Source organism: Rhinolophus ferrumequinum, chromosome 14 (assembly GCF_004115265.2).
Source record: "Rhinolophus ferrumequinum isolate MPI-CBG mRhiFer1 chromosome 14, mRhiFer1_v1.p, whole genome shotgun sequence".
Lineage (NCBI taxonomy): Eukaryota > Metazoa > Chordata > Mammalia > Chiroptera > Rhinolophidae > Rhinolophus > Rhinolophus ferrumequinum.
This window is the reverse complement of record NC_046297.1, coordinates 40,775,752-40,787,817: the sequence shown is the minus strand read 5'-3', so window position 1 is coordinate 40,787,817 and position 12,066 is coordinate 40,775,752. Positions and strand designations below refer to the sequence as shown.

At 51.1% G+C, this 12,066-nt stretch overlaps 1 protein-coding gene across 3 annotated transcripts; it reads right to left on the bottom strand.

Moving 5' to 3' along the window:
• Window positions 1-205: 205 nt before the first annotated feature.
• OSR2 (odd-skipped related transciption factor 2) lies at window positions 206-8,032 on the bottom strand. Of its 3 annotated transcripts, none has more exons than XM_033125722.1 (4): window positions 7,615-7,993; window positions 2,737-3,503; window positions 1,608-1,707; window positions 209-863 (listed from the first exon to the last, which is right to left on the bottom strand). In XM_033125722.1, exons 2-4 carry the CDS (start codon window positions 3,390-3,392, stop codon window positions 681-683), a joined length of 939 nt encoding a protein of 312 aa, XP_032981613.1. In that variant the 5' UTR covers window positions 3,393-3,503; window positions 7,615-7,993; the 3' UTR covers window positions 209-680. The 3 variants fall into 3 exon arrangements, with proteins under 3 accessions (XP_032981616.1, XP_032981613.1, XP_032981614.1); XM_033125723.1 differs by having other exon boundaries at window positions 280-781; window positions 7,615-8,032; XM_033125725.1 differs by lacking the exon at window positions 7,615-7,993 and having other exon boundaries at window positions 206-863; window positions 2,737-3,410.
• Window positions 8,033-12,066: the final 4,034 nt, after the last annotated feature.

Here is a 12,066-nt window from a genome sequence, read left to right as displayed (position 1 = left end):
TATTATATTGCTTTTATCTGAAGGAATTAGAATAAACAAAAGGGGATAAAACCTCAGGTTTTATCAATTTTAATATCTTTGAAAAACAAAAAGATAAGCACAGCTGCCACAGCACCAAAAAGGAAGAGCTGAAGTTTCAGTAAAAGAATTGTGAGAGTCTTATTTCAAAACCTAGGTATAAAGAAAACCCTCCAATATTGACTATTTTAGAGGCAGCCCGCTCTTCCGGAAGCCACAGGGAAAACAGAAGTTAAATGGCAAGACACATTTGCAGGGGTGTTGAAACAAACAAGAAAAGGTTTTATTTTGAAAATACAGTCTTTAAAGATAAATTTGGCTTCCATTTTCCATATCTAGGTGCATCCAACAAGATACAAAAACAAACAAAACAAAACAACAAAACAAAGACCCACGACATTATGTACAGAGCTCTAAAATGAGCTGTGAATATCTACAAGAAACTAGCATATGCTCTTTGTGAAAGGATGTACCGGTACGTGTGTGGCTTTCTACAGTTCTCAGTCCTCGAGAAGTAAAGTCCCTGGAGCTGCAGGTGCGGCTGCAGCAAGGGAAGACCTGGGGTCAGTGAAGGGTTGGGGGTGGGACACCCCCCCACCGTGGGAGGCGTGGAGAAGTGTCTGGGGAGGGGAGCAGCGGCACGGGACAGATCCTGGGCTTCTCTAGAAGTCCTGCCGCGGGGTGTGAGTCAGGCTGTGCCGCCGCAGATCACAGTTTCGCCTGAACACTTTGCCGCACTGCTCGCAGCTGTAGGGCTTGATGTCTGTATGGGTGAGAAGGTGAGTTTTCAGATTACTTCTCTGATTAAAGGTTCTTCCACATGTGGGACATTTGTGTGGAGATTCCTGTTCAGATGTGAAGCAAGCAAAGGATTAATCCTTCACACCACCACCGCACCCTTCTCAATAGTTTCTGTCTTATCGGTATCACAAGCGTTAACATAACACGCGCACGACAACAAAAGAGGGGACTTGCAGGAACAAATCTGTGCTCCTAATCCTCCAATCGCGAAAACACACGCTCAGGCACACACAGAGGCCGATTACACTGATAACTGCCGGTGGCCACTGCGGTGGGCTTTGTGATTTCCAGCTCTTTACATTTCATCACCATGTCATAGACAGGAAAAGGGGGAAGGAAAAACTCTAATCCTCTCTTAAGGAAAGACATTCTCCCGGGTAATAAGGCTCCTCTTTGCTGGAAAATTAAACTATTCCTCAATGTTCTGAAAACTACAAATTATGAGGCCCCTGGGAGAGAGCTCGGATGGTATTTCACCATGCCTCCATTATCAAAATTACCTTTATTTCCTCCCAAACACGAAAGCTTTAAATGCAGGGCAGATATGATTAAAAAAAAAATTCTAAAATCAGGATTTAGAATAAACTGGCCTGTCCTTTAAAAATAATATAAAAATGTTTTATGTTAAATGGGAATAATTTTATGTATGAAAAAATGAGTGTTGCTTTCCCTACCTAGAAAACTAATGCAGTCTTTTAAGAGAAAGATTCTGCCACTGAGCACCTTTTGTAGAGTAAACATGATAAAGTGGAACCAGTCACTGTTTTTAAACAAGAAAACAAACTTACCTGCATATGTAAAGTTTTGTGAACTGCTAGAGTTCTAGATTGACAAAATCCTTTCCCACACTCCTGACATTTGAAGGGTTTTTCTTTGGAATGAATATACCTGAAAATTAACATAAGGTTTCAGTGAAATGGCTTTACCACCGCAGTGACGAGTTTCTTCTGACAGTTACTGAAATCGAAGTCGTGAAAGGACAAAAGAAACATGATTCCCATTTTTGTTTTCAGATTGTATTTTTTCCCCTGTGTAATTCTGTTTATGGTTAACCTCAACTAACAGACTCAAAACATTCACTGGATACCGGCTTCATCTACACTTGATCGCCCTCTCTGGCGTATTCTGGAGTTCGAAATCCTGCCGAATGAGTCCTCCTTGGCCTCTACGGTTTTCTCTGGGATTTAAACTGGCCAAATCAGGATATAGGTCAAGGCTGAGTTTCGGGGGGACTAATTTCAGCGAATCACTGAACAGTGGCAGAGGATCCTTCAGAAGTCCCACCTTGGGGAACAGCCTGTAGAGTCGGGAGAGGGCTACCCCTCCTCCACTCCTGGGAAGTTTTTACCGATGAAAACACTTATGTTATAGTATTTCTCCAATTGTCGTTTATTAATGCAGACTTTAAGGTCAGGGAGAGGGAGGTGGAGAGCTGTGTTTAAATTCAGTGACCAAGATTAAATAAGTTTAAAAGGAAGGTCACTGTGTCAGGCTCTGGAGTGCACTCGGGAGGTAGGGAAGGGAGGCAAACCACTGGAAGTGGCCCAAGTAGATTTCCAGAAATGGTCTGACGGCAGCCACCGTGGGAAGGTCTTCGGGGGTCCTTCGGTTTTACCTGCCCCACCCCAAGGGCTACAGGGAGGAAACTGGGAAACCGATCCCAGCACCAAGGCCAACCCATTAGATTTAACTGCTAAAGATGGGGAAAGTCCTTCCCGCATCTCAAACAAGAACGCGGCAGGAGCCTGGTGAGGAAAAATGGTAAATGTGGGGGGTTAGTTGTGGCTGGGGGGGAGAGCTTTGGGGATATATTCTAGTTCCGAAAGTATTTTAGTGACACTTGGAATGTCTATGAGGTTTTGGTATTCTGGACAAATTCGCCTTCCCTTCCCGGGCCAACCTCCTTTCCCACCTCACCTGTGATCCCGCAGATGATCTTGCCTCCGGAAGGCCTTGTGGCAGATGTCACACGTGTACGGCCTCTCATCTGTGTGGGTCCTCTCGTGGATGAGCAAGTTGTAGGATTTGGTAAAGTGTCTGCCGCAAAACTTGCAGATAAACTCTTTTTTTGTCTTGGAGGGCAACCTCCCTCGGGAGGGCTTTCTGTCCGGAGTCAATTTACTGAGGCCAGAGATGGGGCTACCCAGCCCGGGGCTCAGCTTGGTCAGCTCTCCCATCTTAGGGGGATCCTCTTGCGTAGCGGCCACTGCCAAGTTGGCAAAGTCAAAACGGGGCCGGTCCTTGTGCAGTGCTGGGAGGACGTGGGCAATGGCTCCCTGCTTGGGGTGGAAGAGGTGGGTAGTAAAGGGCAGAGCCGGAAAGGGGAAACGCGCGTCCACGAGGCCTTGCGCCGCCGCCATCTCGGTGATAGTGGAGCGGGTGATCTCGTGCACGTTGGGGTATCCCAGCGTCCAGTGGTTCATGTGCATGGTCTGCACGGCGCTGAGACCGTACAGGCCCTGCAGGTGGTCCACTGCGGCGGGGAAGGTGTTCACTGCCTGCAGGAAGGAGTAATTGGTGAGCTGCAGCGACGGGTGGAGCGGGATGGGCGCCGGTAGGGCCTTGCTCCCCATTTTCCGGGATGCTGGGGGCTGAGGGAGCTGCCCCTTTCTTCCAGGACTCGGAGGCGGGTGGGTGTGGGGCTCCGGCAAAAACTCAGAGAGACAACAGCACGAAGAGAAACCCTAAAAATGACAGGGGGGAGAGAGGGAGGAGAGTCGTGACTATTATCCAACAAGCCAGCTCGGCCTGACCTTTGGTGCCGGCGCGGGTTACCACACCTTCCTTCTAAGTCCCCCCCCCACACACACACACATCCTACTTGAGGGCCCCCAAAAGAGTGGTGAGGGAAACGTAGCGCCCCTCCCTCCTTTCCACCCTCCCCCCGGCCCCCGCCTCCCCAGTGAGGCCGCAGAGCTCAGCTTCAGGGCCAGGGTGTCAGCAGGAAAAGTCCCCTGGCGAGCTGGATGCCCTGGCGGCCCTTCTTGGCACCCATAGAAAGGTCGGATTCCAGCACGCACGGAGCGGAAGACCTAGGCCCGAGGAGAAAGAAATATGGGTAGGGGCACTCTAGCAGAGACAGCACCCAGTCCAGCTCCCACCCTCACCCTGTCGGGCAAAACTCGGTCCACCGCAACGACCCGCGACGCCAACGCCTCCAGGTCCGGGGCCGAACCTCTGTCGCCGCGGCGCCTCGGAACTCCCCGGGGAACTACTGGTTGTGGGTCCCTCCCGGGGCTTAAGGGTTCGACTCCGGCTGGTGAGGGAGATCCCTGCGCTGCGCCCAGCGTGGGCTGCTCTGCCCGCGCTGCCGCCTTTCCTGCCTTTCCCCGAGCCACGCCGGGGTGCAGAAGCGCACCCGGAGCGTACTTGGTGCTCCTGGGCCCTCGGGCCTCGAAGGGGCCCGCCTCGCCCCGAGCTGACCTCGATGGTTTTCTTTTTCCTTCCTCTGCCTCGGTCCCATTTATCAGCGGTGACGGCCCGCAGGAAAGAAAAGTGACACCTCGGGGGCCGGGTACGACCTGGAATCGCCCCCTCCTCCTTCCCAGGGGCCCTCTCCTCCCACCCCCGACCAAGATCCCTTCCAGATGGTTCGGCTCCCGGGGAGTGGTTGGGGGTGGGCGGAGAATGTCCCTGAGGCCGAAACCCCTTATCCCAGCCTGAGCGCCAAGCTCTCAGGAGGCCCTAGCGGCTTCCCGACCTGTCACCATGAGGGGCTCCTCTACCCGGGAGGTCCCAGGAGAAGAGGGTAGAAAAGACTCCCTGGGGAGGGAAAGGGACGGAGCAGCAGCGGAGCCCCAGCGGCGGTACAGTGAGGCCTTGCCAGCCTGGAGGAAGTTTGTTTATCCGCCTAGAGATGTGTGCAGCTTTACTCCTGTCACCCAGAAACCCAGCCGGGAGTCTGCGGGCCTGGGTCTACCGCACGCACTCCGCTTTCCCTGCGCCCCGGAAGGCAACGCAGAGGTTTACTTTCAGATCCAGGTTCCCAGGGATACCTCATCTGCATTCAGGGTGGGCCTACCTTCTCCCACTGCCAGCCCCTTTTAGCAGAGGGTTCTGCCAACTTGGCGGGCCTGGGCCTTTGCCTCTGAGGGCAGCCCCCCCAGGTGCGCGACTCACAGCTAAACACCTTTCCTGGAGAGGAACAGGCAGGCCTGTCTAAGCCATCACCCTTTACACCTGGCTTTTGAACCCAGCGGAATGATGGGAGGGTTTGTTCAGTCTCCCCCTCCCGACCGACCCCTTTCTACTCCTGAATTTTCTTCTCTAGTGTGTTGTGTTGCCAGTCGCTCTGAGGGCAGACTTACTTAGGGCGCTGCGCTAGTCACACAGCGCTCTAGGAAGGCAGAATTCGGCTGCCTTCATGAGGCCCACGCCTTCCCTCCCTCCTCCTCTATTTGGAAAGGCTCCGAGACAGGGATTTATTAATGAGCCGCTTCTACCTGGTGCTACGCGGACTGGGAGTTTAGGCCCGGGGTTAATGAGAGGTGTGAAACAGTCAGAGAGTCTCAGTCCTACCATTCAACCGAAACTGTAAACCTCCATTCAGAATAAACTTTCCCATCACAAATCACGATTCATTTTTGTTCAGTGGCAATCCCTCAAACCCTCTCCTAGAGAGGTAGGAAAAAAGAATTCTATTAACCTCACCGGCAATCTACCTGATTATTTCCTCCTCCATTAAAAATAATAAATTACACTTTTATTTCCTTCTTTTTGCATAATGAGGATTTTCCAGAGATTCAAAATATTATTTTTCCCCTAGTATTAAAAAGTAGCCTCCCCCATAGAGAGGAAACCAAAATTATTATTTGGGTGTATTCCCAGAGTAGATTTCTTAGAAATAAATACAGGAGGCAAGTACAACTCCCACCATGTTCTACGTGTGTATATTTGGTTGTGTGTGTGTGTGTGTATGTGGGGGGGTGTTGTCAATTGAAGGACTACCACAACTTGTGGTTCCAATTCCAAATGCAAGAAGTAAACTCTGCCATAAAGGTTAAATGTTAATTCTGTGAGCCGAAAGTTGAGTGCCATCTTCCTTCCCTTTTCTCCCAATGGTTTTTAACACAAAAATTAATGACTCTATTATAATTCATCTTCCTGGTGGCACAAAGGTGCTGTTTCATAGTATATGTTCATTTTAATTTGCAGGACAAATGGTTTCTTCACAGAAGAGCAGACCAATGGTGACTTCTGAAACCCTTTTACAAACAGAACAACCCTAAATATCCATCAAACACTTTTGCCATAAATAATTAGGGAGTTTAGACTTCCATTCTCCTGTTGAGTTGCTGGAAATATTTGTCAAAAGATATTTTAAGTCAATGCAAAGATCTAAAGTACTTTCGCTTTATCTGGAGTTGAGCATGTAGTAGTTCCCACACTCAGTTTCAGGCAATAACAGCTCTCATCGTTTGCTGTCATTTCTCCAGCATGCCGATTCGGACCATTGGTTACTTTTAATTTTGCAAGAAAAGAAATTTAAACCAATGAAAATACATAAATATTTCAGTAGAGCTGAGGCTAGTTTTCTTTCATCAGTCGTCTTCACAGGAATTTCCAGGAATGTACAGAAGGTTTGTAAAATTTAGTTCATTGGCTGTCAACAAGTGAGATGTGTACATGCTAAGTTCAGTGAAGCTTTCAAAACACTGGAGGAAAAAAGGTACGTGGTAATTTGATAAGGAATCTTGCTTTTTGGTAATGATGTTATTACACTGAATTATCTAAAAATAATATGCCGTCAGGGGTCATCTACTAAAACCTGTGCGTTGGTGACTGAGAGAAATGACTGATAGATAGGCTCACTGAATTTCAGCCTAAACCACAATGGAATTTTACATAAATCAGAAAGCTATAGACCAAGTGCATCTAAGGAGATAATTTTTAAAAATAAAATTAAAATGGCCCGACTGGATCAGGTGAACAGAGAAAAACGGCGGCGAAGTTCCTGCCCCTGTGCAGCGCCTCTGCCTTCCAAAGGAGTTAATTAAATTAAGATGCCTTCCGCATAATCTGGGTTCTTTCTCTCTGCTCCCTCGCTCCCCCTGCGTGAGTAATTTTCTTGTTCTGCTCAGGACTGCAGTTTGTTTAGCAGAGAAAGTGGTTGTCTGCGGCATTTCGCTCCGGGAAACGCCAGCCCTCTTTTGTTCTCTGCTACGTAACAGGTAGGGAGACAGATGCAGCGCTCCCTCCACAAACACCTTTTTCTCCCTCTTTTCTACCACCGCAACTCCTTCCTCTGTTGCTATTTCTCGAAAATCCAAGCGTATAAACCCGGGGGAAATTTGCCCTCCTCCAGGACTGGAGGATGGGAGGAAAATCAAAAGGGCAACACAGGGTTGGAGAATTACCTAGGGCTGAACTATTACTTCCCTCTTGAAACTCGCTGGCTAGACTGGCACTGTGTCCCGGCCTGTCCACGCTGCGCCGCCGCGGCTGCCCCCGGACGGGTGCACCGGGAATACCAGGGCAGGGTCAGAAACAGCTTGGGGTAATGGGATTTTATCTCAGCGTACGTCGATCAGCTTTTATAACACATCTTGCTACATGCTTAGATTAAATGTCGTAAACCAAAACTAAAAACAGTACTTAAAAGTGTGTGTCGTTGGATGTTAGCGTGCCTGGGATCCGATAAAGTGAGAAACACAATGCCCCGGGAATTGCATCCATCCGATCTCTTTTCACCATTTCTGAACTTGTGGCACGCCGAACAGAAAATCTGAGCGCCCCCTGAATCCCCTTCACCCTTGCTTAAGGAGGCTGCAGTCCCTTCCCAGAGCGGACACTCACCTCCCGCAGAAAGGTCCGCCTGGGCAGCGCCTCTCAGACCTGGTCCAGGCAGTGAGGCACACAGCTTGGAAAGGTCATTGGGTCCACGCCCGGCAAACTTCTTTTTCCGCGCGGAGTCCCGGGAGCCGCGGACATGATCCGGAGCACCACAAGCAACTAAAACGAGAGCGGATCTTCGCCTTCGTCCGAGTCTGTGGACGTGGAATGCGTAAAGACCCCGGGTGCTTGGAGCCTCCGCTCAGCGCTCGCCAGGAATCCCGCACCTACGCGAGCTTCTCGCCGACTCCGGGTAAGGTCGGACCCTGCAGTCTCGCAGGGCCATCACCCTCCAGCAGCGAGCGCTCTGAGCTCCGTCCCCGCCCGCGTCCCTCGCCAGGCTGCTCGCAGCCGGGAGTCCAGGGCTTTAGTAGCGGCCCCGCCTCCCCTTCGGGCGGGCGTCCCGCTGCCGCGCGGGGCCCACTGAGCCCTGGCTCCGCCTCCCCGCCCGGCGCCCGCTAATGGTCCACTCTGTTTACTTGTGTTTGGATAGCAACTGAGTCTTAAAGGCACAGGTTTGCTCCAGGTTTCCCAGTTATAGAGACAGAGCCGAAGGTGACTCAGTTTAAAACTTACACACAAACAGAACGCTCACCACCTTCCTTCTCGGTGCCACTTTCTTATATTGTTAGAAACTGAACTGGTTTTCTGCCTCCGGAAGACCCCGCAGAGAAATCCAAAGGGCGTTTTGTAGTTTTACTTGGTGCGCTCGCTGGGTTAATTTCCACATCTTAACACGTTTAACATACCCATCTTCTCTGTAGGGTAAAATCAATCAGTTCTAGATTGTATTCTCTAGCATATATCACCCTTCCCCAATTTAAAATACAGTTTTGTACATATTTTTGTTCAATTATGACTACATGTGTAGTCTGCTTTCGTCTGTTTCTAAAACGAAGTTTGTTTATAGAGGTGACAATTGACTAATTTTGTAATTACTGCAAAGACACGTGGGATGTCCCAGGAGAAATTTCTTCCAATATTTAAGCTTTAATTAGCCAATGTTCATTTCATAAGTAGTTAACCAACTTAGTTAAAGAGGAAGGCTTCTGTAACATACTGGCAAATAATAAAGAATTCATCCAGAATGAATGAAGAACAATCATTTTTAAAATGTAGGGAAATAATATTGTAGCTTTTCAGAACATGTACATCTTCATTCCCAGCCAAAAAAAAAAAAAAAAAAAGAGTTCATTGTTCAGTCGCCAGGAAACTTAATCGAATTTGAAGTGTAGTGATACGTTTTCCATGTTCTTCTAAAGGTTTGGTCTTGTGTAAGAGTTGAGTGGAGAACGCACTTCAACTACTCTGGAAGTAGGGTGACCCAGTGACAGAAAGGGAATGACACACTCATTTTAAACATCCTCTTTCCAGATTAGATCTGCCTGAGCAAAACTGAGCAAAATGCCCTTCGTCCTAGATTAGACGAGTCGCCAGAGGGGATCTGCCTTAGCTCCGGGTAAATCTGCGTTTGGGGGACACAGATCTCCAAGACATCAGACTGTAAAAATCAAAAGTGTTCCACCAAAACATGGTTTTGGATGTGTCGCCTCAGACAACAATTAAAACAATCTCAATCGTGCGGGGAAGTGGACACATATAAACAGAAAACGAAAAACTGTCCAAAGGTGAACCAGTGATTGCGGACACAGGCAGAAGCTACGAGATGTTATTTTATTAAGATAAAATTCCTTCTATTTTATTTATGCCGAGGTGGACAGAATTTTTCGTTCCTTTGGTAAAACATAATTCAGGGATAGAAGAGCTTTTTTGCTTTCTTTCTAACTTCAAATTCGCAAAGGTTAAAAAGTGAGCTTGGAACGCAGACCTGAGTGTTCCATATCTTTTAGTATTTAACTGCTTCAAAGTAGATTTGACAAACAGCGTGTAACTAATAAAATGCCTGAGTTCAGGTTTTTCTTTCTTTCTTTCTTTTTTAATGTTTTCCCTGGTGGCTTCTATAGGGGTGCTTTCATTTTAGTACTGAGTACTGAGCCCCAGCTACCGAGATGCCTGCGGTCCCCTCTCTCTAACCGCCTCATTCTTTCCGCAGCTTTTCTCAATTTGGAAGATTTGAAGGGAACTTTCTCTTCTTTGAGACCCCCAGGACACACACTCCAGGGGTGGTGACCTGAAGAGTGTTCCTATGCTTTTTATTTCCTTTCCAGCAAAGTGGAGGTAATACCCCAGCGGCGGGCTTCACACCTTCCCACCGCGTGAGTGTGTGTGTGTGTGTGTGTGTGTGTGTGTGTGTGTGTGTGGTGCGGAACCGCTTGCTTTTCCAGCGAAGTAGACAGAATTTCCAACCACCCAAGAGCTGCGCCCTCTTTCTGCAAACCTCCCGAGGCCAGGTTTTTCCATAAACGTGTTTACCTCGCCCACCCCAGCCTCCGAAGTTCCACAATGGAGTCTGGGCCATGCGGGCCCTGAGCACTGCGGAAGCTTGAAAGGTAGGGAGGAGTCGGCGAGCTCCCGTCTTGGGGGGAAGCCGCCTGGCCCAGCAGCGCGTGGGCAGCCTCAAGGCCGGGCCACCGCAATGGGCAGGTGCGCGCCCCAAGCCCAGGGAGAGCCAGAGGCTGAGCGCAGCGCCGCACTGTATGCAGGGCTCCCTCGGGCCACCTCCGCGACCACCCGCGGCGGGCCCTGGCGTTTCTCCACGCTCAGTCCGGGTAAGCCTTTTGCCCACGCCGGCGTCTAGAGCGCAGGCATTGTGGGGCCCACCCAGGAACAGCCTCCTCTACAGGACTTCCCGGGCGACAATGCGCGGCACGGAAAATAGGCCACAGGGTCCCGGCTTATTGTGGGGTCTGGGTATGCCGGGAGGGAAGTACCGGAGCCTAGAGCTGCCCAGCTGCGCACCGGCCTCTGAGTCTCTGTTCAGCGGTTGCACCCCCCCTGTGCCCTCCAAGAGCCAGCTGCGCGTCGGGTTCACTCTGACATTGCCGCCGACTCGGTCATCTGCTGTCCTCGCGGCTCTGGACTTTCGACACCAAGGACGCTTCCAGGGAAATGGCTAACAGACTGACGAGGGGGCGCGCGAGCAGTTGCTGCCCAAACCCGAACCGACGAAAGTTTACTCCCTTTGAGAACCGAATGAAGGCGGGCGAGAGGAAGCTCGGAGCAGTAGGAGGAGAAGGGGGCCGGCGGTGCAGGCCTCTACCCCCTTCACCCCCAGCCCACCCAGGAGGATCTGCCAGTTAAGCAGCGAGCAGGTGTCAGACAGACATCCCTCGAGTCGACTCCGAGCCTTCCCACTTTGACCACGCGCTGCGGATACCCTAAAAACGCTTACCCTTTAAGACACAAATTAGGGAAACCCCATCTTTTCCCAGGGATCCCAGGGCCGTTACCTCTGAGGACTCGCCTCCCTTCTCCCCGGCCTTCCCCTGTCTCTGCAGGGCGGGGACCTTTTGCATTTGAACTTCCCGCACTCTTTGCTGCTTTCGCTGGAGCCCGGAGGAGTTGGGAACCCAGCTATTCTCTGGGCGTGTGCACTCAGGTCCCGGAACAGTGAGGAGGCTCGCGAAAACCTAGAGGAGGATCGTTGGCTGTGGGCTCAGAACTGAGGGTGCGGAGGTAGGGGCTAGAAAACTAAGAATTTTATCTTTTGAAAAAGTATGTTCTAGTTGGCGCTCTACGCCGGGATGGGATGGGAAAGTTCAGCGGGGGCGGGATCTCAGCGTCCTGCGAGAAGAGCCCCAGCGCCCCCTGGAGGCACAGGCCAAGCACTACGTGGAGCGGGCGCTGCGGGCGGTCACTCAGACAGCTGGCTCCCTAGTGTGAATTCTGGGCCGCCAGAGTCCGATCTGGCCGCTGGACAGTTTTCACCTCCACCTGGGCCCCTTTGCTGCGGAGGATGAGTCATGTGCATGGCAGGGTTGCTGGGAGAGGGCCTGGGCCTGTTGTCAGGGCTGCTCTAACCCCTCCGCTAGGGCCTTGCTGAGCAACCCACGTGGTGGCCCCCCCAGTGACCCCACTCCTGGCAGGTTTTTCTAAGACGGATTAGCCGACTCACCACACGGTTCAGGGAGGCTCTAACCCAGGGCAGGGAAAGACACTAGTTCTGACCCCAGCGCAGGGAGTTCGTGGCGGTCCGGTTCCGATCTGCCCAGATACTAGCAGATTCCAAGGTCTTGGACATTATTCCTGCGGAAGAGGCAGGAGAGGTTTCTCAGGGGACCGCATTCGGAGAGGCTGTTCCACTCCCCACACCTTACCCCTCACCTCACTCCAGCAATTGAAGGCCTGTTGGGAAGGGATCCCTCGTCCCGCCGTGCTCTCTTTAAGCCAGAAAACGGGAAGAGGCGCGCCGCCAGGCGCGCGGATCGCTCCGGAGCATTCCACGGATTGGGGGTCCTGAGGACTGTGCCTCCTCCAGCCGTCCAATCCCCGGCCAGCCACCTCCTGGGGCTGGCC